At 39.3% G+C, this 27,181-nt stretch overlaps 1 protein-coding gene across 1 annotated transcript in view; it reads right to left on the bottom strand.

Annotated features, from left to right (window-relative positions):
- The window catches only part of wdr27 (WD repeat domain 27), a gene marked incomplete at both ends in the record, with an annotated part of 33,339 nt that extends 6,945 nt beyond the window's left edge, over positions 1-26,394 (bottom strand). Inside the window, 19 exons of the mRNA XM_083897389.1 lie at positions 3,670-3,767; positions 6,016-6,137; positions 6,809-6,906; positions 7,303-7,436; positions 13,224-13,345; positions 13,676-13,765; positions 14,363-14,466; positions 15,477-15,546; positions 19,474-19,547; positions 20,423-20,535; positions 21,533-21,597; positions 21,705-21,796; positions 23,917-24,019; positions 24,122-24,289; positions 24,482-24,533; positions 24,614-24,727; positions 24,831-24,955; positions 25,254-25,398; positions 26,260-26,394. Coding sequence (XP_083753515.1) covers positions 3,670-3,767; positions 6,016-6,137; positions 6,809-6,906; positions 7,303-7,436; positions 13,224-13,345; positions 13,676-13,765; positions 14,363-14,466; positions 15,477-15,546; positions 19,474-19,547; positions 20,423-20,535; positions 21,533-21,597; positions 21,705-21,796; positions 23,917-24,019; positions 24,122-24,289; positions 24,482-24,533; positions 24,614-24,727; positions 24,831-24,955; positions 25,254-25,398; positions 26,260-26,394 — 2,024 coding nt within the window. The remainder of the gene's footprint in view (positions 1-3,669; positions 3,768-6,015; positions 6,138-6,808; positions 6,907-7,302; positions 7,437-13,223; positions 13,346-13,675; positions 13,766-14,362; positions 14,467-15,476; positions 15,547-19,473; positions 19,548-20,422; positions 20,536-21,532; positions 21,598-21,704; positions 21,797-23,916; positions 24,020-24,121; positions 24,290-24,481; positions 24,534-24,613; positions 24,728-24,830; positions 24,956-25,253; positions 25,399-26,259) is intronic.
- Positions 26,395-27,181: the final 787 nt, after the last annotated feature.

Here is a 27,181-nt window from a genome sequence, read left to right as displayed (position 1 = left end):
TGGACATTTCCTAAAAATTTCGTCCAAATCTGTCCGTGATTTTTCGAGTTATGCTGCCAACTAACAGACAGACAGACAAACAAACAAACTCCGCCGAAAACATAACCTCCTTGGCGGAGGTAATGATGGCTGAGTTCCATTTAGCTTCCACAGTTTCAGCGTACATGCTGGCTCACTGTATCTGACTAAAGCTGGGGGCACACTACAAGATCTTTTGCCTCATTTTACCCACGATTCAGAGTTGGGCAGAATCTGCACCAGTCAACACTAGTTGGGGACAGTTGGCATGGCTAGTTCTGTTAGCATGTGAGGGGTAAAGACTTGAATCGGCAAGTTTGTGAGGGTAACAGATCAGGCCCGACCTTAGTCACAGTCAATCAAACATGTTTGAACTTTTTGAGCCTTTGTCGCCAATTTGATGTGTTCAGTTGGCTTCAGTTGGTTTGACAAATCATGTGCGATCCCGAGTCATAAAACAATCTGCTGAAACCAGTCAGGTCGTGTGAACTCCTAGTCTTTTCAAAATCAATAACAACTGTGAATGTTGTGTAGTGTCCCCAGCTTTAGATGAACCGAACAAAGCCGTCATTAATGTGATCACTAACACCTTTATTCATGGGACATGCAACAACATGCACACCTTTCTTTGAGGACCAATCGTTAAAGAGGCATCTGAACTGTGCAGGAACAGGAAAATGCCACCCTGCAGACCTGAGCGTGAGCTTCACTCAAGCAAAGCAAACGAAAAGGCTTTAGATGACAGATGGCCCCCGTGTGCAGCTTCTGCGTTGTTTCATTTGGTGTGCAACAGCATGTAATGTCTTTACAGTGCCACTAATGGCTAGCTGAGCTCAGGTTTCTGTATGGGTTTGTCATATTGGCTAGGATAGGATTTGCCAAGACCTGGTGAGAACATGTGATTGACATTCACATGCTAATGTCATTAAACTGGGCTAAAAGTAGGTCATATTCACCGGTGTTCACCAGTTCTTGTTGTGCACACATGGGGACATTCATACAATTGCTTAGCCGTAAATGCCAACTTTATGGATTTTTGAATTGTTTTAAAAACAGTGTCAGTGGGATTTTTTTCGGTGGTTCTTCCCATTTTTTGTCTGGCTGCAACTGAACACATTTATACAGAACAATTTTTTTCACCTTTAGGTGATAAGTCCATAGAGAAATTTAAGTGATTTCAGCTTGTGGTGATACAGGAGCCACAGGTTCACTGCTTAAGTTTGCGTCCTTGAGGTAAATCCCAAGAAAGTATTTCAAATACTGAACTTATTAGACAACACTTTTGCATTCAACGATTATTGCACCAGTTGATCAACAACTCCTGTGTGCTCTGATGTCAACCCCACTTCAAAAATACTTGTAAATTATCCCTTTGAGGGTAAACCTATAACCGAAGTGAGAGCATTTCACAACAAAAATAATAATCACAAATCTGACCTCAAATTATTTTGGTGCAAGGCAAGACAGATGAAATTTATCTGCATATAAATCCCCTAAATAAAGTCTGGATACACATGTTTCTGCAGCATCCCTGATACAATCTATCACTATCACGCTGATAAGAAGCAGTTTAAAAAATGTTATAAACACTCTTGTAGTTTTCTAGGCCAGACTGTGGGTCTAAAGTTTGACTGAAGGAGAGGAGATGCCAGGCTGGGTCATACACACACACACACACACACACACAGAAAGAGGGAGAGAGATATAATTCATGTTGTGAAAGTGATGACTATCTGGCATTTGCCTAATGACTAACACAGCCTCCACTGGAGGGTCTGATCGTCCTGAGTGGAAGCCTCCACGGTTCATAAATCCCACCTGGGTATTCTGCATCCGTCATCATGTTAATCATAGCGGAGTATTCGCCGCCAACAAATTTTTCACCCAACGTAACTGTGTCAGTGCAAATCAGGTGAAAGCTTGCTTTTACTGTGGGATTTGATATAAATGTGGTAATAATCTCTCTGGTAAAGGAATGTATTGCTCAGCATAAACGTATCAGCTGATGGGATTTCCAGGAGATTTGAATGCAGTAAAGCCTAAATAAAGAGAAACAGATCACCATCTGCATCTGACTGAAACTGTATTTTTTTCATGTGCTAAATGCTGGTGTGTAGACGCCTAAACTGGACCTGCGCGCACTTCAACATATCATTCGGAATTTTAATGGATGAGGGATTTGAAAAATAAAAGAGTGTAACCAATCCCATGGTTTACACAGTCAATAAAACTCTTAGAGAGTGCTTTCAGAAACCATTAGCCTCATTCGATTTTTGATGGATGCGCATGGGTAACATGTATGTTTGTTCTTCAGTGCTGAGGGTTTTCTGGTGAAGGCAAAATTAAGATCGAGTTGCACAAGTTTCCACTCGGCGTAATGTACACTGGGAGTTTTCAGGAAGTTATTTAGTTTGACAAATTTAGGTACAATTGAGTACTGAAATTGAATTGAGATTTTTATTAGTTTGTTTGATAAAAAATGGAAATTATTTAACTGGTATAACTATCAAACTGCCAATTTATGCCTATTTACCAAGTCCAAAAGCACCTTTTGCTTAAAATTGTTAATTTTCTTTTAAGATTTTGCTGCCAGGTCAACACACCAAGGACATTTAAATCTAATACGCTGAAAAATTATATTAAAGAAAGCAGGAACGGAGTTTTCCCCGAACCTGCTCCACTAACCCCTGAGATTTCGCTGTAACTACTTATTAATATCTGTCTTTTTGATTTGTTTTCATTTTGATTTGTTTTTCACGATCTTTCTCTCAAGTCCTTGACGAAAACTATATAAAACCTAGAGAGGGCACTCATGTGAGTAACTTACGTAAATTTCACTCGTGCTACGCATTGTTCCAAGAATTTTTATATGGCCTTGATATATCATGAGAGGATTCTGATGATCATAAAACCAAGAGCACGAGCTTCACCCCTTACAAGAAATATACACACTTTGGGGAGCTGTAACTCGTTTTGTGTTTGGTACTCGCTCCACATCAGGTTTATCAAAGAGGGAAATAAAAATTAACAGGCTTGACAAAATGAATATTTCACCCCCAGAAGAACTGCTGATGTCAATTCTAAGAACCAGAAGTTTAACTTGAAAAACCCAGGCACAAGCATTCATCAGATCAGCAATGATGTCGGGGTTCTGGGATGAGGAGAATAAGCATGGAAGCGATCGCAAAGGATAAAATATTCAATAATGTCTTGTACTCGGCCAAAAAGAACATCCAAGAGCGTCTACTTGAATTATCTGCCTTATAAGGATATCATCTACTAAAGGCCAAAACAACAACATTCTCAGCTATGTACCTTGGAAATTGAACAATTGCAGATGTACTCAAGAACTAAGGAATGTTTGTCTAAGGAAAAAAGTAATAATTGTTGTGATTTAAATATGAGGTCATCTTATACGCCTAGCAGAAGCAGAATAATAAAAAACAAAAATGTTTCTCCCTTGATGGTGAGAAGAATGATATATTTATATTATGAGGGTTACATTCTGGTGTTACAAATGCCTGAATCTGAAGAAAAAAACACCGACATGAGGTATTTTACTGAACATCCATCACACTTTTCTTGCATGCTTTTGACGTTAAAAGGTAAACTGGTGACGAATACAACGAAACAGACAGAATCAGTACATACCTAAGTGTGCGAAGGTCCCAAATCTTCACACCATCTGTGACTGCACTCGTGAGAAAGAGGTTGTATGAATCCGGTGCTTGTGTGCTGAACATGGAACCCTGTGAAATGTATATATATATTTAAAAAGAAAGCCTAGTCAGCACATGCTTTATGGAAGTCAGCTGTAATTCAATGTTTTATTGTCCAGGTGGAATACTCTGTTGCTGAGTGTCTCGATTTGGCAAATACTTTATTGTTTTAAGAGAAAAATCGCACAAAGGAGAAGTCGGTGGAAGCTGCCACACTGAGAGAGGTATCAGGTGGAAACGTATCATCTATACATTCATTCTACAATATCTTTTACACCAGGTTTGTGTGTGTGTGTGTATGTGTCTGAGGGAGAGCACGGGAGAGGGCACTGAGGTTGAGGTGTTTTTTGTTTAGATTTCCATTAAGAGTGTGAGAAAGGGGAGTCTGAGAGGGCATTTCCAGTTCCATTTTTCCGAGAACTTCTCCGCTCTGATGAGTTCCAGGTGAAGTTTGCAGAAGTGTAGCGATGGAAATTTCAAGTGGGAAAAGCTGCTTCACATGCATGACATTTTGGTCCATCTCAGGACAAGAAACCAGGAGGGGAGAGAAGACTGATGTTATGAGTGCAGGCTCCAGGCAGGGGCAATCCCTCTGATCCGCTGGTATTAACCCTACAGCAGCCGAAGGCCCTCGGGCACACAGCCGGAGGAACCCACACTGACGCAACAGCCAAGCTGAAACAACACACCACAGACTTTCCACTATGTATGAAACACAATAGCTGGCGTGACAAAGATCAGGCACCTTTGAGTAGGAGTATGGTCTGATGTGCCTCGTAGGAGAATGAGTTGATGCATTTAATCCACACCACTAGCTGCAGTTTGTCCAGCTAATCCAGGTTGTGGATTAGCGGCTTGTTGACCTTAAGTATGCGCAGGTCAAAACAGAAGTGATTTAAGTCAAAACACAGCTGGGTAGAAGCCTCTGTTTGGCAAGAATGTACACTACCGTTCAAAAGTTTGGGGTCACCTATACAATTTGTTTGTTTTCCATTAAAAGTCACACTTTTATTCATCAAAAGAGTTGCAAAGTGAAAAGAAAATATAGTCAAGACATTGACAAGATTAGAAATGTTGCCCTGCAAACTTTGCTTTCGTCAAAGAACCAGCAAAACTGTTTTCAGCTGTGCTAACATAATTGCACAAGGGTTATCAAGGGTTTTTCTAATCATCCAATAGCCTTCTAACGTGATTAGCAAACACAATGTACCATTAGAACACAGGAGAGATGGTTGCTGGAAATGGGCCTCTATACACCTATGTACATATTCCATTAAAAACCAGAATAGTCTTTTACCACATTAACAATGTATAGTGTATTTCTGATTCATTTCATGTTATATTCATTGAAAAAAAGTGCTTTTCCTTCAAAAAATAAGGACATTTCGAAGTGACCCCAAACTTTTGAACGGTAGTCTATGTAGCTAGATAGAGAAAGAAAGCAGGAATTTTATGTGTCAGTAATGGTGGAATATAAATGACATGCAAAGCTGCAGATGTGAAAACATTAATCTGTTACTTGTAATTTAATTTTGAGTGAAGCAGTATTACATTTTTATAGCACCATAATGGTTATGGATACAGGCCCGAGCTGTCAGCTCGTAGAGCACCAGCATATTGAGCCCACATTGGGCCAAGACGGTGACATGTGAGTCAAGGCCATATAAACCCAAACTGCATCATGGAACAAATACTCCCAGGCCATCATCTGGCATGGAATATCCCTCTGCTATGGCAGTCTTAATCCTGAGCTATCAAAGATTTACATTCTAACACTCGGTAAGATGAATGATGGCGATGATGGTCCGTCCCGCGGGTCATGGAAACATCTGAGCAACCATGACATTCATTTTAACCATGACCTCCATCGTTCACACCGCAAACTAACACTTATATTATGTAACTGACACAGCACTCATGGATGCACTTATGTAACATTTTTAAGAGGCATTTTAAGAGTAAGATGGAACCGATGCAGAGTCGAGCAAATTCTTTACCGTGTGGGTCTGTGGTGTGACGTCTCTGCTGCTAACGCTCGCTGATGTTGGAGGGTTTTTTTTAATATCGAATTAGCAAAACAGTCAGGAAATGTGTTATTTTAGAGAGTAAACCTTGAAACACAGTTAACGCAATTAGTATAGACTTAGTTGGCAAATCTAAAAATCATAGGAATGAAGTTGCAGCCTGTGAAATAAAAAAAAATTCATTGCCATGTGACAATGTAATCTATACATTTCAACGATAACCAAAAATCAACCAGATGTTTAAATAGCCTCACCTTGTTCTGTGTAATGTGGTGGACAGCTCTACTGTGGGCATCGGGCAGCTGTGAGGCAACTGCATTCTTGTTCATATCGAATACCTGAATGGATCGATCTGAACCACACAGCAGAACAATGTCTGAGACGACCGTTAAGAAAGATGATCTGAAAAGTGCAGGCCTGATTTTGAGAATATGAGCTCAGTGTGTATAGCTCAATACATTAGTTTGCTTTCCAGATGGATAATCCACACAACTGATGATTTGTGAAGCTCCAACCTTTTGTTTGTGAGCCATTGCTAGAGTTTTCCTAACTATGTTGTGTGAGATTTTATATGATAAAGTATATATTTTGAAGGAAATTATGGTAAATAATGAGTAACTCCTTTTTCATTCAGTGTTAAATTAGGGACTTTTAAGTTTACACACTGAAATTAGTTACCAGACAGCAGTATTTGTGCTGTGAACAGAGAACAGGAACTCACTCATCAAATACAAGAGTTATTGGAAAATAAATACACTGTAAACCCTAACAAGGGGCTCTCATGAGGACATTCCTGAAAAATTAAAGACAACTTAAACATTTACAGGTAAATTCAACAGTGGAGGCGCCCAAGGCAACGTGTGAAGACTTTAAGAAGACACAGACAACAGACTACTGTGGTTGGCATGGAAGTAGGCCAACCACATGACCACAGTAAAACTGTTGAAGAGCCTGTAGGTTCAATTTGCCCTCAGTGCAGTGTAGGCTGTAACATTCCATGTTACACGAACAATAACTTAATAACGTTTTTTTTTTTTAAAAGGATACGAGAGAAGAAATCATTCACTGCAGACAAGGCTGTGATGTCTCTTGGTAACGTTGTCGTAAAGCTGCTCGCCAGTTTGACGGAACTCCGCTGCTGATATCTAAAGAAGAAAAAAGAAATGATGAGGACAATTGATAAAATATTAATTTCTTGCTGTCTTTCTGCGCTGTTTGGCTGAAGAAGTGCGAGGCGCGACCCTTTTTTACTGACTGATTTCATTTCTAGTGGTTCCTGTTACAGTTTTAAAATAAAGATCCTAAAAGATATGTTCAATAAACACATGCTTAAAGGCATTTTAATGAAGTTAAGTGTTGGTATTTGTATTTTTCAAAATTTTGATGCCAATATTTTTACTTTTACTGCAAATGAATATCGGCTCCAAATATCGGTTATCGGCCTCCTTGACTACTAATAATCGGTATCGGCCCTGAAAAAAACACATCGGTCGATCTTTAGTTCCCATGCATGCATATACAAATACATTATTTGTAATTACCTCTTAATGTCATCTTGTGTGGTGTCCACATTATACAGGTACAAGTACAGAGAGGGTCCAGAGGCAAAAAGGAGAAATTTGTCGAGGTAGTAAAATTGAGCTCCTCTTATGGGTTTGGAGAACAAGCCGTCGCCCTACAAGAGAGAACACCAATAATAATCAAGGTCACCTCTTAATATATAATATATACATGATGCAGACGCTTTCGAAAACAACAAAACACTTAAAAATGTACCCTGTATTCTTGAATATTAGCTCACCAATTCAAAAAACTCCTCAAAACTCCTCAATATTGTCTCTCTCCTATCTATCTCTATCTCATATGCAAAAGAATTCCGCTGAAAAATAATATTAGATAATATTATGTGGTAAAAAAAATTCTGTTTGGAGTCAAAATTACAAATAACTCTGGCTCATCCCAGCAGGACTCTTGTCCCTGAAAAGACACTTGCACACATTGCCAGGCTGTTTCACAAGAAGACAACCAATCAGTCAAAAGCTGCAGACGCAGCCAAGTTCAAAACAATCAAGAGTGAGAGGAGCAGAGGATGGTTAGCGTCAGAATTTTAAGTCGATACCTTTGTTTTCACTCGACGTAGGGCCTGTGGAAAGTAGATACATTTCCGACTGTCCTATTAAATGTGATACCCGGTGAAATAGCGAGGGTCTGCATATGATCACAGTTCTGGATAAGTTGAATCCACAGATGCTTCGAATGACAAAGTCTCTGAGCCAAGAAACACATCATTTATCACCTCTATCAATTTGGCTTTCCTGTTTTTAATTCCAAAAAAAGCTTTTCTACTCGGAAAGGGGAAAAGAGAATTGAGCAAGTTTTATGTCGAACTGTCAACGATACATTTTGAACATTGCACAGACACGCTCCTACAGAGGTGCACCGGACAAAGTTTAGATCGCTTACCTGCATTAAAGCACCATACTTAATAAAATGGTGCACACTTTCTATCACTCATGCACCTCTCTTATGCAGTATTTAGCCATACTTCTTACAAATGAGAAAATGGAACAAAACGCCGTCGATACAGTAGCAAGTGCGATTTTACTGACATTCAAGTGTGTTATGGTTGCCTCCTTTACAAAACTGCAATTACAGAATAACAACAAAAAATGCTTCCAGCAGTCCCATCTGTCTTTGAAGACGAGCACAAGAGGCATGTGTCTGTAGTTATTTTGTGTGACTTCTGACACAATATGAGTTGTCCATATTCAGAGGGAGGACATTTTTGTGACATGAGGTCACTCTGGCTGCTCCTCATTTCACTGCTTTTTGCGGTTGAGGATGAGGACGTGGTAAGTCCGAGGCAGGTGTGTCTCTCTCAACTCAATTACAGATGGGGACAAAATGAAACACTGAGACTGTCCTCCAGGACTTGTAAAAGATTGTGTCCAAGTTGAGGACCAGATGAGGTCAGATGCAATACCAGATAAATAAGAATGGACATTTAAACTAAAAATGTTTTAATTAAGACAATGTGTAAATACAGTATAAGGGTGACATTGCTTGCTTTTTTCCTACCTGTTGATTGATTAATTGATTTAACCATCGACTATGATGCTGAATATCAACCCTGAACTACTGTTTCAAAGTTATATACACGTGAGGAGTACTAACAAAAGAACATAAATGTCATGCAGTGGTAAATATTATGCGGTTAATCATTTCCGAATGATTTTTCATTGAAATCAGCAGTGTTGTAATGCAATTTCCTGATTTTCGCCTGCTGTGTCTCAGTAGAACGGCACACGCAGGCCCGCAGTCAAATGTATCTTAGCCAACAATTTGCTGTACTCCATGATTTTTACTAGAATTATAAAGCCAAAAGCGATGGAGCAAAAATACAAACGAGGGGCTGAGTCCACTTATAGCCCATCTCTGGTTCCAGCTTTGTCTTTTCAAAGTCCACATTTAATTCATCTATTTCTTTCACAGGCAAGGTAACTTGATCTGTGGTATTAATAAGTTTGTCAATGGAAACAAAGACTTAAAGGTCCCATATTATACCCTATTAAGTTAAACTAGTTCCCTGGTGTCCTAATGAACATGTATGTGACATGCTTTGGGCAAAATACCATAAGGATGAAGCACCACAGCAGTTCAATCACCCTGCCAAAACTGCCCTGTTCAGAACGCTCTGTTTAGTAGTATCTCTTTAGTAAGTAAACAAAACTTAAGGGACAGGAAATGACATCAGTCACAGAGGCTACTGGGAGCTAACAGCAGTTAGCATTTGGAAAAGTGATCATTTGCAGTTTGAGCAGGCACATTGCCGTCATATATAACATGTATCCACTGGACAGATAAATCCTCTGAGGCTGGAAGTTTGTGTAGAACTCTGTGCTGCACTGTGGAGCCAAGAGTAGAACTTTTCGCGGACTTCCGGTTTTCGGATACCGTTGCCCTGGCCAGTAGTCTTGCATGTTTAACGGATAAACGAATATAACTTTTTCGCAGACTTGCGGACTTCCGTTGCCAGCGGACTTTGCAGACTTCCTTTGCCCTCGCCAGGCATTCTCACGTGACAAAGGACAGACAAAGCGGAGCTGTGAAAGAAATTTCATTGGAGTCATCGGTGTTGGTTAAATCGTGTCTTTACTTCATGCATGAAGGAGAGAATCTGTTCCAAAGCTGGTCTAAATGTTCTCTCACGTTGCTTCAGAGAGCTCAAACATATATACAGTCACATCAAAGCAAGTTACAACAAGACAACCCACTTTCTTTATGACCCACACATGTCATCCTGTGCACCTCATGCCGACCCCTGCTTTACGATCCCATCATTTGTTCACAGCTTGACTTTTGGTTAATTGTTATCTTTAACAACATACAGAAAACCTTACACTAAACCCATCCACGGGAACAGGAAAACAATTTATTTCCCACATTCCTCTCTTTTGACACACAGTGTCAACATCATTTATTTGGGAAACTCTTTACTGCAAACATATTGGTATAAGTTCACTTTTTTTTCCAAGTCTCAGAATACAGAATACAACAAAAGAAAAATAAAACAACATAAAAACAAAACATTTTTTCCAATCAGTTTGTTCAAAAAGTTGTTCTGATTAATTTCTCTGTGAATTGTTTATCCACGCCTTCTGGGATCTCCCGGTCCTGCATGAGTGACACACCCATGTCTTTGTTCTCCCTCAATGTTAACAGTTTGTCTTCGTTCCTCGGTGGAGGAATAGGTGTCAAAGTATCAGTTGAGCAGTCTGAAGTGTTTGTGTTTGTTTAGAGTCCAAATCTATCTGATTTCGTTCAGAACGTGCAGAACGTGTGTCCAGACATTCACTATGGTCCCAGTTTCCCATCTGACACATGTAACCATGACACGAACGAGCAGGTCATCGTATGCCTCATTGTCTGCGTCAATGTCAGAATGAGCTGTGAAAACAGAGTCCATATGTGTACAGTAGTCAGCTGCTAACTCACCCTCCTTTAGTGTTGTGTTGTGAATCTCAGGCCAACACACTCTTAAGGTGAAAACAGCAAGCACATCTTCAGCCAGGCTGGCCATCATGTTGAACCGCACTGATCCAACAGCTTCAAGTCTCCCATTCACCCATTCACATTCATGCTCTACATATCACACTCTCATCAGGAGCTGTTAATGACTGAGTGTCTTGATCAGGGACACTTCGTCATAAACAATTATCCTTTCATTAACCATCACATGCATCATTTAAAACACAGGAACAAATTAAGCTGAGCTAACTCAGCCCCAGCCACACATCATCATCTTCATGGTGACAAGAAATATATAGTTCTTATAACAAAATACAGAGTTCCTATCATTTATTTATTTAATTAATTAATTTATTGTTACTGTTGTTTTTATTGTTTATTATGTATATATATTTCAAACATTTTAAACAAACCTCAATTTCAACACATTTCCCTTCTTACTACTTTCACAATCTTTCATTACCTTACTTTTCTTATTCTGAAACCCCCCTTCTTTCTGTCTCTCTGTCACTGAGTCCCTCCTGTAGACTCTCCTCACAGAAGCAGCTCTTCTTGTTCAGCACAAGAAAATCAGCACTTAGAAACAGTTCAGTCACCATTTTACTCCAACACCATCAACTTCTATCATTTTATACCAGTCTTTTCAACATCCAAAAAACCCCCAAAACACTTGATTACCATCCTCAATCCAAAACAAACTAACATCTCCTTTTCTCCTGTAACTTCACACAACTTCACACTTCTCCTCTCTGCCCTTTTTTTTTAACACAACATAACATCTGCCTGCAGCAGATCAAACATTGAATAAACCAATGCTCTTGACATGGTCTATCTTTTTGTTATAGAGGCATTTCCTCTCCTTTTCCCCCAACTTTCTACAGTCATTCTGGCTCCACAGCCTGCAACAACCCCATGCAACTTTTCCTCCTCACACAAGCTCTGCAGACTGAGCTCAGATCAACATACACAAAACAACACAAGCCAGCCACAGACATGAAAACATCATAGAACAAAACAGAACAATACAAAACACTTAGGCCAAATTTGAAATGGTTTCCAATCTCAATTAAAAAAAATTTTTTTTTTAAAGTCGACTTCCAAAAACAATATACCTGCTCGGTCTTGAAGCCAAACGAGGTGGTATTTTGCAACCCCCCAAAACTAATTCTCCGATGATTCGGCCCTCACGAGACAGTCATTGCCTTCAGTTAATTTAGGATTGATCCATTTATATACCCTTTTGTTTTCTACTAAATTTATTTATTTTTTCTTCAGAGCTTCAAAACTACAAAGCAATTATAGAATATCTTGACAGCAACCACACAGGAATTACCACTGTCTACCTAGGTTTCACTCATGTGCACTAGTCTCCAACACCACACAGGAATTACATGAGACGGTCCCGATTACCACAAAGGAATTACACCGGACCAAATATTCATACCACAAAGGAATTATAGAATATATCGATATTCAAACCACAAAGGAATTATAGAATATCGGGACAGCTACCACAAAGGAATTACAACTGTCCACCTATAGGGTTTATCCAAGATTTAAAAAACACCGTACTCACTTTTAAATAGATGGAGCTTCCACTGGTCAGTACCTGTTTCTGACGTCAGGCGGAATTCCTCCTCCTTGGTGGAGTGGAAATTTTCCTTACCGGTAATAACCTTCAGTCAGAACTCAGAACCTGAGCAGTGGAACGTCCATCCCATCCTCGTCGCCAAAATGTGAAAGAAATTTCATTGGAGTCATCGGTGTTGGTTAAATCGTGTCTTTACTTCATGCATGAAGGAGAGAATCTGTTCCAAAGCTGGTCTAAATGTTCTCTCACGTTGCTTCAGAGAGCTCAAACATATATACAGTCACATCAAAGCAAGTTACAACAAGACAACCCACTTTCTTTATGACCCACACATGTCATCCTGTGCACCTCATGCCGACCCCTGCTTTACGATCCCATCATTTGTTCACAGCTTGACTTTTGGTTAATTGTTATCTTTAACAACATACAGAAAACCTTACACTAAACCCATCCACGGGAACAGGAAAACAATTTATTTCCCACAGAGCTCCGCGAGACAACAATTCCAGGGATGTTGCGTCTTGTGACGTCCCAAGGATGATGTTTTATCTCCTGTACTTAAGACTAAGGAGGACCACAAAAACATCAGTGAGTCATCTTTTTTCACACTTTAGCGACTGGTAGGACCTCCGGAGTCCCAAATAGAAGGATTTAAATGATTAAAGAGTTGATTTTGCATAATATGGAATCTTTAACATATTATCTTGTGGGTCAAATACAGCCGGATATGGCACGTGGGCCTTGAGTTTGACACATGTGGCTGACAGAGACTAAACACAAACCATAAAAAAGGGGGGAAAAAACAATATACCTTCACACGTTTGAGTGAGTGAATGTGTTTACCATGATAATGGCAGGGTCCGAGCTGCCGTTGGCCCATATTCGCAGCGACTGGTCTTCTGACGCACTTAACCACCACTGTCTGTTGAGGTTCCAGCTGACGCTGCTCACTGACTTGTCATGGCCTGCATGCACAAACAGAGGTTACAAATTAAGCTGGAGATACAGTGAGTGACCACAACATTTACTTTTATGGTGCTGTTCAGCGAGTCAGGAGGAGGAGAGGCTCATTGTGACCCAGCGGTCAGTTCAACAGCTGTCCTCTTATCTCTGCTACCCCCTTGTGGAGACTATATTTCCCACAGCACTCACTTCACCAAGTGTCTGACAGATGTTTGACCCGCAGTGTTTGCTACAAACAGTCAAAATCACTAAGGTGTCGCTGAGCATATACTATATACATATACCCAGGCGCTGTTAAGGTATGGATGGACACTCGTGTTCACTTCATGCACCTGTGTAGACAGCTGGATTGCCAGTGAGGGAGGACTTGTACAAAACCACAGAGCTGTCACCAAGACCACACAGGATTTGTTTTCCATCACCTGGGGGAAACATAGAAACGGAATTTAATGTTTTTTTTTTTATTATTGAAACATTTCTGTCAAAATCTGAGGGTGGAAAAATCATACGAGAACAGTATTCCTAAAATATAATTTAATTGAAAAGGCCATTTGAAGAATAAAACACAACTTTAACCACTATATTTAACCTCCATGTTGTGCAATCACAGAAGATGATCCTATAATTCCCTGTTACCTGATGGCTCACATATTGTTTATCTTTAGTGGTTCTGGTTTAATAAAGGATTTACAGGATCGAGGCAGATGCAATGACATTTACAGTAAATCCAGTAAAAGTGTCCATCAGGCCACCTACGTCAGACGTGAGAAAATAAACTATCTCCATTTGCACTCCTTAAATAAACTCTTGTCTCTCCTGTGCACTCTCACGTCTTTTTATTACCACTTTAACTGAGAGTCATTAGTGTGAATATTGAGTCATTGTTATTTGCGCTCACCTCGGATTTGTATTGTACTTTGAGGGAACACATAATAAGCTTACATACATTAAATGGATATATATCATTATAGTATGATGTACATATGGTGGTAAATGTTGCAGCATCTGCGTTGTCTCACCTGAATACTGAAGGCAGTACACTGGTTTGTCTGAAATGCTGAGATGAGTGTGTGGAGTAGTCGGTGCAGCGCCGTCTGCTGGATACTCTCTGAGTAGAGAACCCCTGAGTGACAAAAACATTCGGCATTCAGAGAAAACACTTTGAGAACACTTTAAAAAATTGTTTTTTTAATTTAACATTGAGGCAGCTCACATATTTGGCTCAGGCTTTTTAGAGGACGGCTTCCTCTGGTTATTTGTTTTAGTTGAGAACAAAATATTCCTGAAAGGAGAGACAAAAATCTGGTCAAACTTTGCATGTGTCCGTTTATTTGATTAATCCAGCCTCATTTGGTGCTGTGTTTTTTGGATTGTTGTGCGATGAATCTTGCCAAGCTGCAAACTGCTCAGTGTGTGGTGATTAGATTTCTAGAGACTTCACAGGGGTCCTTGTAACATTTCAAGATTAATCCATTAAAATTAGTATTTATATATATATATAGGCCTATGAGTATAACAAGTAGAAGTGCAAGTCAGCTTGCACTAGAAGCACTTGAGTAACGTCCTTTATTTGGCTTGTAACTGTGTGATGTGTCCTTTGTCTTTTTTTCTTGTATGTTGTGATTGTGGTTCTCTCCCCTCCGGACTCTGAATGAATCTGAATAGTTAATAGACTATAGTGTCACAAGGGGTTGTCCCCACAATTCTTTAAAAATCTGAATTGGCTCTTTAAGTTAAAGTTTAATAGATCCTGTTGAAAACCTGCTGCTCAGTTGTGGCTGAAATAGCCGTAAAGGGCTGATGGGAGTTGTTTATGATGTTGACAGAGATGGCTGCATAACAGCAAGAGTCACAGTACTGGAAATACTCTTGGACTGAAAAGAAAATCCCAAAAGGGACATAATCAAAGTTTCCAAATGAGTGCCAAGTGCCCTCACACTGATGATCAGTTTGTAGATATCTTTTATGTCGGAATATGTTTCACTGCAGGGTGACAGATGATAAAGGGCAATGCTCCACCAATTCAAGATTAATAAATAAGGAAAAAGTGAGTTCATTTCTTCCTTTCAACCTTAACCATTGCAATAAATGGTAATTTGATTGTCTATGAAGCAACAGCTTTCTCTAGCGTACCGTGGGGCGCTGGTGTATCCAGATGACTTCACTTTTGAGTGGAAAACCAGAGGCTGCTCCTTCATTCCTCCTTTGTAGACAGACGACCACAAGTTACACAAGAATAATGACAAACAAAGATAAAATATAGTACAATGAATCATGGGTACAAATCTGTGGAGCAGTTATGCAATATGAGTCACATTTTCTAAGGATAAACTCTGTGCACAACTTTTAATAATTAGGAGGAACAAAACAACTTATTATATTGTGGTGTTCTTCCTTAAAATAGTACAAATAGTAAAAGTGTCCGCTCTGTGCTGTTCATTCTCCTTCCTATTTACAATCGGTGCATCTGCTATTAAACATTAATCACATTTTTTAAGATTCTTTATCCCATAGATTCTTAGTTAACTGTGTAAATGTCAGAATGACAGATATCATGTAAACGTGATAATAGTAACCACAAGCAAAGCTTTGGTTGATAGAACTACAAAAAAACAACAGCTGACATCTGACTCTAAACGGACCAAATACTAACTCACGGCTGGCACGGTGCCAACACAATAATGACATATAATGCAAAGGAATCCAAGCCATCGACATCAATACAAACACATCTGGATCGCTTTTCTATCCACTCTTATCTGGGAACGCTTTTCATCTTTGATGAGCAACGCCAATAACCAGTGTTCTCCAGCGTTGGCTTGAATTTCATTTTCCTATAGGCTTGACAACCTCTGAAACGTTAGGTTGTTCCTTTTCCCTTGGATTTTGAATATGAATTTGAGCTTCTCCAGTTACATATTGTGTCTTTATCTGTTCTAGTGAAAGTGGTGTTTATACTGCTCATGCTGTGTTGAGTCCGTAAATGCAGTATTCTTGTTTTGTTCATTATATATGGATTTTGTTGAATTGAGATTTAGCTGTGGTCAAAGTATACTGCACGGCATCAATCAGACTGTATATATCTCATCACATGAGACTGAAACACCTCGTGCAACTGGTTGCTTGTGTGTTCTTCCATTATTTTTGCGAGTTGGGTGGTGGAAGGAGCGTTTGATGGAGAACAGATTATGCACACGACTACAGTAAGCATTTTAGGCCAGAAAAAAAACGAATTACCTGACAATAGAATCACTTGGTGATACTAAACAGCCCTATTGACCTCCTGCTGGTGTATAATGGGCATTTAGTTTTATAGAGCAGTAAAAACCTGTAATCTGTGCTGACTTTACACGCGATGCTATTCGAATCAAAGTGAGTGCTTCAGACGAGTCGAGTCATCTTTAAACACTTAAAGCTGGCTCGTAACATTTCATAATATTTTTCAATTTTGCAAAACAAATGAGGACACTGAGCTTCTGAACAGCTAAAAATGCAACACATGGCTGCAGGCGCTGAGTGAAGAGCAGCAACATACCTTCCTGCTGTGTTTTGGTCTGTGTCTGCAGGACTATTATTTGGCTGTGTGAGACGCCATCCGATAAAATATCTAACCCTTTTCTTAAATTATGTGTTTTTAAGAGATGACCGTTATTCTTAAATTACAGTTTGAGTAGTCTGCATTAGATGAAAATGGCTCAGTGGCTTATACTAGAATAAACCACCTTGCTCTAAATCAGAGAGGTGGCGAAAGCAAAACTGCATGTGTTAAAATGTGGATCAAGAAAAACACCTCATAATCCTGGCTTCTAAAAATGTATAAACCATGGCAGGTATATTTACTGTATTTGACTCTGTTTTGACTGTATCCAGAGTGACTTGAGTAAGAGAAGAAGTTAAAAGTTACCTCAGTAAGTAAGACAAATTTCTGGTCATGTGAACCATTTGTCCAAAATTATGTAAAGGAAATAAATTATATTGAAGCAGCAATCAGTACTGTGCGGGCCCTCGCAGCCGCCGTGCTGCCAGCAGGTGGCGATATGCCCTTGACTTATTTTCCATGTGATTCCTGACCCGAGTCTCTTATCTCAAAGATGTGAAGTTTCGAGCAGATTTGTCAATGTACAGCAAAGTTAAAGGCCACTTCCTGTTTTGTGTGCTTAATTCAAATGGTCGACTTCCTGTTGAGTTGAGGTCATGGTCCTAACAGACTTTTTTGTTTCGTCTTGGGTTGTGACATGTTTCCACCAAGTTTGGTGAAATTTGGAGTAACTTAATTTCAGCTTTGTCCTACCATTCTTCACTTATTATATATAGGGGCACTACTGAGCATTACCCGTATTGCATATTTTTTGATTTATGTGCCAATTTTCATACATTTTGACTAACATGACTGCTTCAAAAACATGATCTTTAAGTCCTTGCACTACCCTGTGAGCCCTAATTACTACATGTATATTTTCTATAGCACAAAATCTTGGCTCAATGTCACAGTGGTGTCAAAACGGAAAAGTAGAACACTTGAACTCCCTCCACCTTCGTCCTTAAAATGGTGTAACAATAATGAAGTAAAGAAGAGATGGAAAGCCTCTGTGTGGAGCCATGATAAAAAACAACTATCTGCACCACACTTTTTTCACAAACTTACAAAAAGACAACTGGTATTTGCAGATAATGTGTTGAACGGGGCTCTCCCTATAGCCTCCACCCCTCTGTTCCAACAATATATCTAACACCATCATCAGTACAAACCCACCAATGAGTTTAGTTATTATGATTTTGCTCTTGTGTGTCATGGAAAACATACACTGAGGGTGTGGCAATCACCACCCACCAAACTTGGGCTCTTTTTTTGGCTCGGTGTTGTTTTTTTGGGCACTTTGATGGCATGATGAACTCAGATATTCTCACATATTCATTACTGCATCATACAGACTTTACATTGGACTAATCAACATGTCAACACTTCCCTGAGTCTCACTGGTTTTTACTATTTTACATAGAAAAAAAGCATTCATATAAAAGAAGGCAGATGATATGCAGAAGTCATTCAGATGATAGTGTAGATAAAACATATGTACAGTATATATTTACATTCATGTGTTTTTCCCTTTGAGCCATTGGTGACATTTAAAATCAAATGATGCCAATCTTAGATACATAATCCTCCTGACAGAGATAAACACGAACATTTTTCGTCTGTATTTTTATGTTTAGTGTCATTAATGATTTGATTAGACTGTCAATGGAAAATGAATCAAAATAACTGAAAAATAAGTAAAAAAATCTTTTCCCAACTAAATTTAGCAGCCACAGTCCACCTCATGACTATGTTAACACTGTGTGACATGACAACACACAGCCTTTCTAATCAGCTATCACAATTCTTCTCGCAAAAACTCCATCAGACTTGTGCCAGACTCACAATGGAAGAACATTTTCCTTTCCAGGAGAGGTTTATGGCGTGATTTGTATTCACTTCTGCAGATACCCCTGAGAATACAAAGATATGTGATGGCAGCGCAGTGGGCTGCAGTAGTCTGTAAATGTTTGCGGTATTTCGTCTGACATTTCAGTCACGCAGCACTTCTCGACTCCCGTGAAGAACTCCTACATATTGAGTCACTGACAGCTCCCTTCACTCCAGCTGTGGGGAGACCAGCTAATACTGCCTTTCTCAGAACTCACTCTCCGTAAGAACAAACCTCTGTATAATTTCTGTCTCCCGCAGAAGAGGTTTAAGCTGCCAAATCCTAATAACACTCCGAAGAACCATAAACAGGCTCACATTACGTGGCATGAAGCAGCTGTGCTACTGGAATTTAATCAGTCTAAATGCATTGTTCTCTTAAGTACCTGCCTACATGTACAGTATATGTGCCGATTAAAATTCTCCATTTTATATATTTGCATAAAATGAGGTGATCTTGGCTCTTGTAACCGAAGACAGTTTAAATAAACCTACAGTAAGTATGAATTAAAATAATCATCTGTGGCTCAGAAAAACAGACAATGAGCCATTCATAGAGTGAACTACAAAGTAGGTCATTATTTTTGAAAAACCCTGAGTCACCAAACGGCAGTTGCTCCCTTTTTATTTTAATGTGCAGTGAACGCCGAGAGGGGTGCTGACCTTTCTTTTTCGGAAGATTGGGTTCCTTTTTCTTTAACTGAGAGTTCAGGGGAGATTCACGCAGCGGAGGGGAGCTGAAAACAAGGGAGGGGTGAAAAAGAGAGAGAGAGAGAGAGTTACTGGAAACGAAGGAGCACAGCATTTTCCACAGTTATGGATTATGAGCCTCGCTCATTCTTGGTACCCGTGATAATGTTGACTCATGAAAATGGGAATGGCTATAAGAGGCCTTGTTAATATGGAAAGGTCACAGGCAGAGGCCAATCTCCTCTTATCTCCAATGTCCTATTGCTGTTGAGAAGGTAACTAAAGTCTGCACTGTTTTTGCAAAAAAAAGGTTGAAAAACAAGCTATTATTATTCAGCTCATACATAACAAACATTTTTCAGTAGAAACACACATTGATTAAATTATTACAACTTATTGATGCTGACAGACTTTTGCTAAAAACAACCCCCCCAAAAAAAACAGGTAATACAATCTTTTGGCATTTATATCACATTGTTATTGTGAGAGTACATATTAATTGTTGGGCTTAGGAGAACATTCAGTGCAGACGACTTTATTAAAAAAGGCATCTGGATTTAAAAGCTTTGACATGTTAAAAAAAAATGTTCTTGGAGGGAAGTCATTCAGTGAAAACAGCAGCTCCAGACAGGAAACAAAATGATTATGTGAACTGAACAGAAACAGTTGTATTCTCTGACGTGTGTGTTTTGTAGATGGGCTCATTATATGTGGACAACTGCCACTAAACAAGCAAATAAAGGAACAACAAATTATTATTTAGGAAGGAGCCATTAAACAGAAAAACCTGGTTTTCATATTTATCCTGCTTTAAAAACAGGACGAGGCCCAAGTATACGCTGATTTTTTTTACTTATGGAGCTCAGCTGTTATGTTATCACTTTACCATCGCTAGATAATCATCAGGTTTCTTCAGGTTTACCTGGGGAAAACTGAAAAGCCTTCTCCACAAGCCCAACTCCTCCCGAGGTCACAAAGATCCAACTCCAACAGCACCACAGTCGGATCAAACAAAGAGGAGACTAAAAACACCATCTGTGTGGCAAGGAATTCAACAATTAATTCATGTACATTAAAACAATTACATCAGTGAGTATTCGCATTCATTATTTTTACACATACATGTAAGAATCAGGATGACAATAAGTCAGTGTTGTGCTTTTACAATGCACTATAACACATAATTACTCCACTGTGCAAGAAAGGGAGAAAAACTTTTTTTCTTCAGGGTGCAATCCACAGTCAAATCCTGTAAAAATGTCTTTAAGTGGATTGTGAAGAACATAAAACATTAACTGTAGTATCATAAAAGTACCACAGATTAATCACAGGAGCTCCTTAAAACAGTCCAAATGAATACAGGAACCAAAATGAAAACCTAGCTTTTTACTTTGTTTTTTCCCCGTTACTTTTATCATAAGCTGACAAGATTCACTAAGGATTATAAGCATGCACAATCTTCAGCAAGTATTACGACATAGCTGTGCATGTGAGAGTGAATGGTTTTTATTCTCCCTGCAATCAATTGGCGATCTCTCCAGGGTGTGACCCTGCCTTTCACCCTATGTCAGCTGGGACTGGCTCCATTTCCCCCAGCACCCCTTAAGTGGAGGATGGTGCAGTAGAATGAATGAAAGAAGCCAAATCATTACAAAATCTCCCCTTTATTTATCAAGATATCTTGATCCCTGTTAATTCAAGGAACGCCTAACTGCATGTTTATCTGTTAATCGCATTACTGTCCAAGAGTTCACTTGACAGGCTTCAAACTTGGCAGGTGACTTACCAAAGGCACCAGTGTGAGCTGTGCCGACTTTGACATTTGGATAAAAATTACAAGAGATATCTGTAAGCTAGATGCGTCTGCCCAGTCTCAAACATAGAAATGAATGGAGACAGATGCCACCCTCACCTGCGGGTTACCAAGGCAACCATAAATGACACACTTTGTTAAGAGAAGACAGCAGTCTGTGAAAACTTTGACTTGTTTGGATTAGGGAACTGTTTTATAGTAGTTATCAGTATTACTCACAGAGTTATCCAGACCTGGAGAGATTGACCATGACCCAGCCACTGTGATGCTCAGGTTTGGATAATCTGGAAAAACATCGATCATTGATTTGGCTGTTTTCAATTTCCAGTTCATATCTATATTTTTCATCAGTGCAGTAGTAATCAGAAAGATCATACTCCCAGTAGCCTACCTTTGAAATACAGTGCTGTTACGAGCTCTGAAGAAGCCAGATCCACCACATACAGACCATCAGAGCTCCCAATACATAACCAGCTGCTGTCCCTGCAGGGGCCCACACAGAAACATATGGAAAAGCACCGTTACAGGATTTCCCCTAAAGAGTTTTTTTTTTCCACATCATATGGGGAAATGTCATATGGTCTATGTCACCAATTTGCAAAGCATATAGAATTGGTTTTTATTCAAGTTTCCTTTGACTTCATGTAGTCTAAACTATGTACACCAGGCAAGATGGAAACTGCGACCACAGAGTGTGGTGGATGTTTTTTTATCCAGTTTCTACAATGAGCTACTGTACATGCAGAGGTTATGAAGTGGTGGGGAACATAATGAATGTGTTCAAATACATGTTTTACATTATAACGTTGCAATTATTTCCATGCCGAACATGGCCTTGTGTACATTATTGTTTGGTTGTAGAAAAATAAACACTGTTCCATCTCCCAGTCGTCAGTCGCTTTGCATAAAAGCATGTGCAAATGATTCAATATAAATGCGTACAGTAAAAAGGGGCTACTTCTGTGTATGGTCGATGAAACCAAAAATCAGCCAGAGATCATTCAAACATAAACTGTAAAATATAGTAGCCACACCTTTTATTAAAATAAAATACAGAATTTTTGAATTTTCCAAATACTAAAATACCTGAGGCTATTTTTTATCTATCGCCTCACAGACTGGAGGACAATCTCTGAGAGCAACAGACATATTCCATAATCAGTCAACAGATTAAACTGGCTAACTCCCTGTGAGACATCCCAGTACAACCCAGAATAACCCAGATAAAAGTCATGTAAGCATCTAAAATATTCCTTAAATATCTTTATTTATTTTCTTTCAGGAATGCCTGTACCTGTTCCCCTCAAATACCACTGCCTAAATCTTCCTCCACTCACATTCTGAATCTGACAGCAAAGCTGGAGAACGAATTTGAGGCATGCTGCGTGCACATAGTCTACTGTAAATATTGTGTCAGACAACAGCAGTCAACAGTACAACCTTATTTGGGGTCATTTCTAAGAAATAAAATAGTTTTAACAGCCCATAATATGTGCCAGACCTGCCTTGAATGCTGGAGTATGTTGTCTGGCAGTGGTGAAGGACATTGAGGTACAAAATGACACAGGGGTTCTCAAAGTTTTGATACCTGAGGGCCAATTTAGGAACCCAACATTGGACTGAGGGCCGCCAAAGGAAAGAAATAAAACAGAAAGAAATCCCATTGTAATTATTTTAATGATCAGATTGGAGTTCTACAGTTTACACTTATTGGTCTGTATCCAGTAATGTCCAATAAACATTTAACAAGCTTAGTAGCTCCTGGATTAAAACTATCAACTGTAATTCATTGCGGTTCGGTTCATTCTGTCATTGGCTCGGGAGCCGCACTTTGAGAACCAATGCTGTAAATGCATATTTTATATAGAGTACATGTATCAGAAATACTGCCCATCCCTGGGTATTGATGGTGACAGACACACTGCTGCGCTCACAGCAAAACAGAAGGAACAGTTCACAGGATACACATAGTTATATCTGTGCTGCTGTCATAACAGAGAGTGTTTTAACAGCCTGAAACAATTTATGCACAAGCTTGCAAAGTTTCCTGTGATGTGTGAATTCTTCTGACACGGGGAGCAATTAGCCATAACAATGAAGCATTTAATTCATGTTTTTTTTTTCTTGCCTTTTTCTGAGCGTTTGTGGTGTTAATGGAAGAAATGTGCTGCTTATGTTGGTTTATTTTTTTCATGACAGCTATGTTTGTTATGCTTTGGTCATATTTTCCCTGAATCGCATCCAATCTTTGCCTTGTGGAAATAAAAAACGATACTAAGGCCATTAGAGTGATACCCCATTAATCCAAAAGTTTGTTGCTTTGCTTTAAGAGATTTTCCACAAAACTTTAGAAGGAGGAGTGGGTATTGGGAATTACCATGGAAGAACCCGTTCAATTTTGGTGTGGACCTGGATAACAAGTTGGCTTAGCGGTATGGCTTCATTGAATTTCAGGTGAATGTTTGCTGTGGTTGACTTGTAGTTAGGAATCTCCTGCGGTAACTGAGCCCGGAAAGTCTTTTTCATGCACAGATCGATATTCCACAGTAAGAAAATGTTTTAAAATCTGGAATAATAAGATTTCATATTCAGTTTTAACTTACTTTTCATGCTCATTATCGGTGCGAGTAACTGAGCTACATAAAGCCATTCTGAGGACTGGTTTAGCAGTCTCCACTTCACCCACAGTCGATTGTTCCACACTCCCTGCAAGACAAACATCCATAAAGGAGTGTCAACATTTTTCGGTAGCCGAAAAGAGGAAGTAAGTTTTCTTTCTGAATGACCTTTACTACACTCTGTCATCACCTGCTTGGTGCATTTCATGTCTTTTCTCCATCTTTTCAAGGTCCATTTTTGTCACCAGTTGACACTTGTTGTCATCTTGGAGGGAAAAGCACCACACCTGTCCATCAGCTGAACCAGTGATCAGGTGCCTGGTCTCCTCCAGGAAGAGTGCACTGAAGAGTGGAGAGGCTGAAGAAGTAAAGAATGTGATATTTTCATTCATTTTCTTAGGATTGATGGCTCTACAGCAGCCATTTAAAAATGAAAAGGAAGAAGTCAAATGCTATAAAACAACAAAAATATGCCTACACACCTTTATTCGGGTACTTGTATACTATAACATATCAACATTTGAAAATGCTCTCATTACAACTTCATTACCTGAAAGCACAAAAGATTGGTAGCAAAATGTTCCAGTTGTTAAATCCCACACCTAAACAGAGGCAAAGTATTTTTAATTAAACTCAATGACATGGTGTTTAATATTTTGTCTTTGTTGTGTATAATCTGTACCTTAAAAGTGCGGTCCTCGGATGTGGTGATGAGAATATTTTCATTCCAGGGACAAAACTCTGCAGATGCTACGGGACCCACGTGTCCAGTCAAGGTAGAAATAACTTCCTGTCTCTGATGTAAAAGCAGAACAGAGTGTAACATGTAAAAAAAAAAACAAGTGTCATTCTTTCAAACATTCAAATACAGTGCAAAAATAATGTATGGCATCTTGTACCTTTGAACTAAGAATGTGTACAGAAGCTCCTGAACACGCGGCCACTCGTTCATCAGAGAAACAGAATGAAAGATGAGCGACTTCCCCCAGTGAAGTCCCGATAACTACTCCAGCTGCAACTTTACCTGCAAACAAATGGATTTTAAACATTCAAAGCAGAAGTACTCCAAGGCAAAAGTGTCTTTAATATTTCACTAGAGGGCAGACTTGTCCATATTTTCACTCAGGAAAATAATCATTCTCATTGCTCAATGTCTAGGGGATTATAATAAGGATTATGAGAGAAAGTTGATTTAGGCCTTTTAGTTATGAACAGCCAGGGAATCCTGAATGGTTTATAACATCAATAATGTAAATACCACGGATAATTCTGTTGACAGATAAGACTAAAGCAACTCCTTGAGATACAAACATTTTCCTCACCGTCCTTCACTCTCTTCTCGCAGCGTTCAATATCCCAAACAATGATATAATCTGCAGAAGCAGAGCACAGGAGAACAGGTCGGCCTCCTTTTCCAAAAGTCATGGCGCCTATCTCACCATGGTGCCCAGTTAGCGGCAGCAGGGGCTGTGGACAAACATTTGGACTCCATTAAATATGCCATATATTATAATAAATGAGTTCTGCCTGTGGCTCCCAGACTCGACTATTATTGATAAACAAAAGTGGAGAACAAAAAGGGTTCCGTTAAACATATGCAGCACTGCAATCTTCCCCCACCTTGAACATGCAGTATAAATTATCTTACATTGTTGGATTAGATTAAAGTAAATTGTTGTATATATCATAGATAACACAGACTACCCTTTCCACCACACACACACACACACACACATTCCTGTATTATGCACAGTGGCGTGCAGAGACATTTGGAAGGGCAGGGGCTAAAATTAAAAGGGCACCTACTGTGCACCAGTGGGTGCCACTGCACCCTCCTTAGTTTTGCATTTAACTGTGGTGTATATGCTTATTTTCTGTTTTATTATTTTATGATGCATTGTAATATTGTGTCCCTCATTTTGCATAGTTAAAATGTAATTTCCTTTTATATATTTTGTTATGAAATTCATAGGTTTTGTATTTCATTTCCTATACTTTTATAGTTTACAAACCACCTTTCCATCAACCTACACCTCCCTATCTATCGTATATATGTTTTAGTATGACATACAGAATAGTATATGTCAATTAAAATGCATGGTCAAAAACAAAACAAATAGTTTTTCAGAAGAGAGTCAAGCTGCAGTCACTCACGGCACGCCTCCTGCTCAAGGAACACCCACAGAGACAGGATCCTCAGATCCCTCTCAACTAATACATAGTGCAACAACCCAATTAATGACCTTTCATTCAAATAGATTAGAAAAAAGTCATGCATAGTGCAATAAGTAAACAAGAAGAGAATTATTAGAGTCTTAGTTAACAAACCTGCTCAGTGTCTTCATTGTTGTAAACCACTATCTCCTTCCCATGCACTGGTATTGCACAATAAGCGGGACAACAAGCAATCTGACAGAGTGACCGCAGTCTGCTGCCACACGTCAGACTGAGCTTCTCTATCATCGTTAGCTCCTCGCTAACTGCTGCTCAGTTACTTCTTTATGAAACTATAGGATGTCTGCATTTCCCGTCTTTGATCCGTCCGCGGTCCACTTTAACTGTCTTTGATGTCCTGTTTGGAGAAAATTTGCGGAAAGTAAAATGTTTTAAAATGTAGAAATAGTAGAAAACCTGCGGGATGCGGCGGGGCAGGTGGTACGGAAAACGTCCGGTACAACTAATGCTACTGGTTGCTAGGACAACAAGTCAATTCCCTAGATTGTCTATGACAGAGACGTCTCACACACACAAGCAAAAAAATATAACCGTGCTCACATAAGTATATACACTGCCGGCAAAACACTGACTTTCATACTCTAACTCAAATGTGTTCTTTTGAAGATGTGTCATCATCCTTCTAGAGCACGCGGTACGCTGAGCCTTCTTTGCAGAGGTCTACCGTGCATTTGATTTGGTCGCAGTGGTGCTTGGAAATACGGTGTTGAGTGAGACCTCTTTCTCGTTCTCGCTTCATGTCATTGCGCGTTTAACCACAAGATGGCGAGTGGTCACTGTTGTTGACTTGTTGCTGACCATCATTTTTATTAACTTAAATGAGTCATGTCTGAAAATAACTATAAACTAAAATTAATAACTGAAAGAAAAACAGCATTTCCCCCCACCTCTTATTTTAAGATCAATGCGAAACAAAGGGTTTTAATATTTGGGCTACTAAAAATATGTGTCACATCCTATGCCCAAGCCACAAATAAGGGAAGGACTCAAATAGATCTACAAAGTTATGTGGTTT

The sequence above is a fragment of the Microchirus variegatus genome (assembly GCF_963457635.1).
Source record: "Microchirus variegatus genome assembly, chromosome: 11".
Lineage (NCBI taxonomy): Eukaryota > Metazoa > Chordata > Actinopteri > Pleuronectiformes > Soleidae > Microchirus > Microchirus variegatus.
This window is presented reverse-complemented; position numbering and strand designations above follow the sequence as displayed.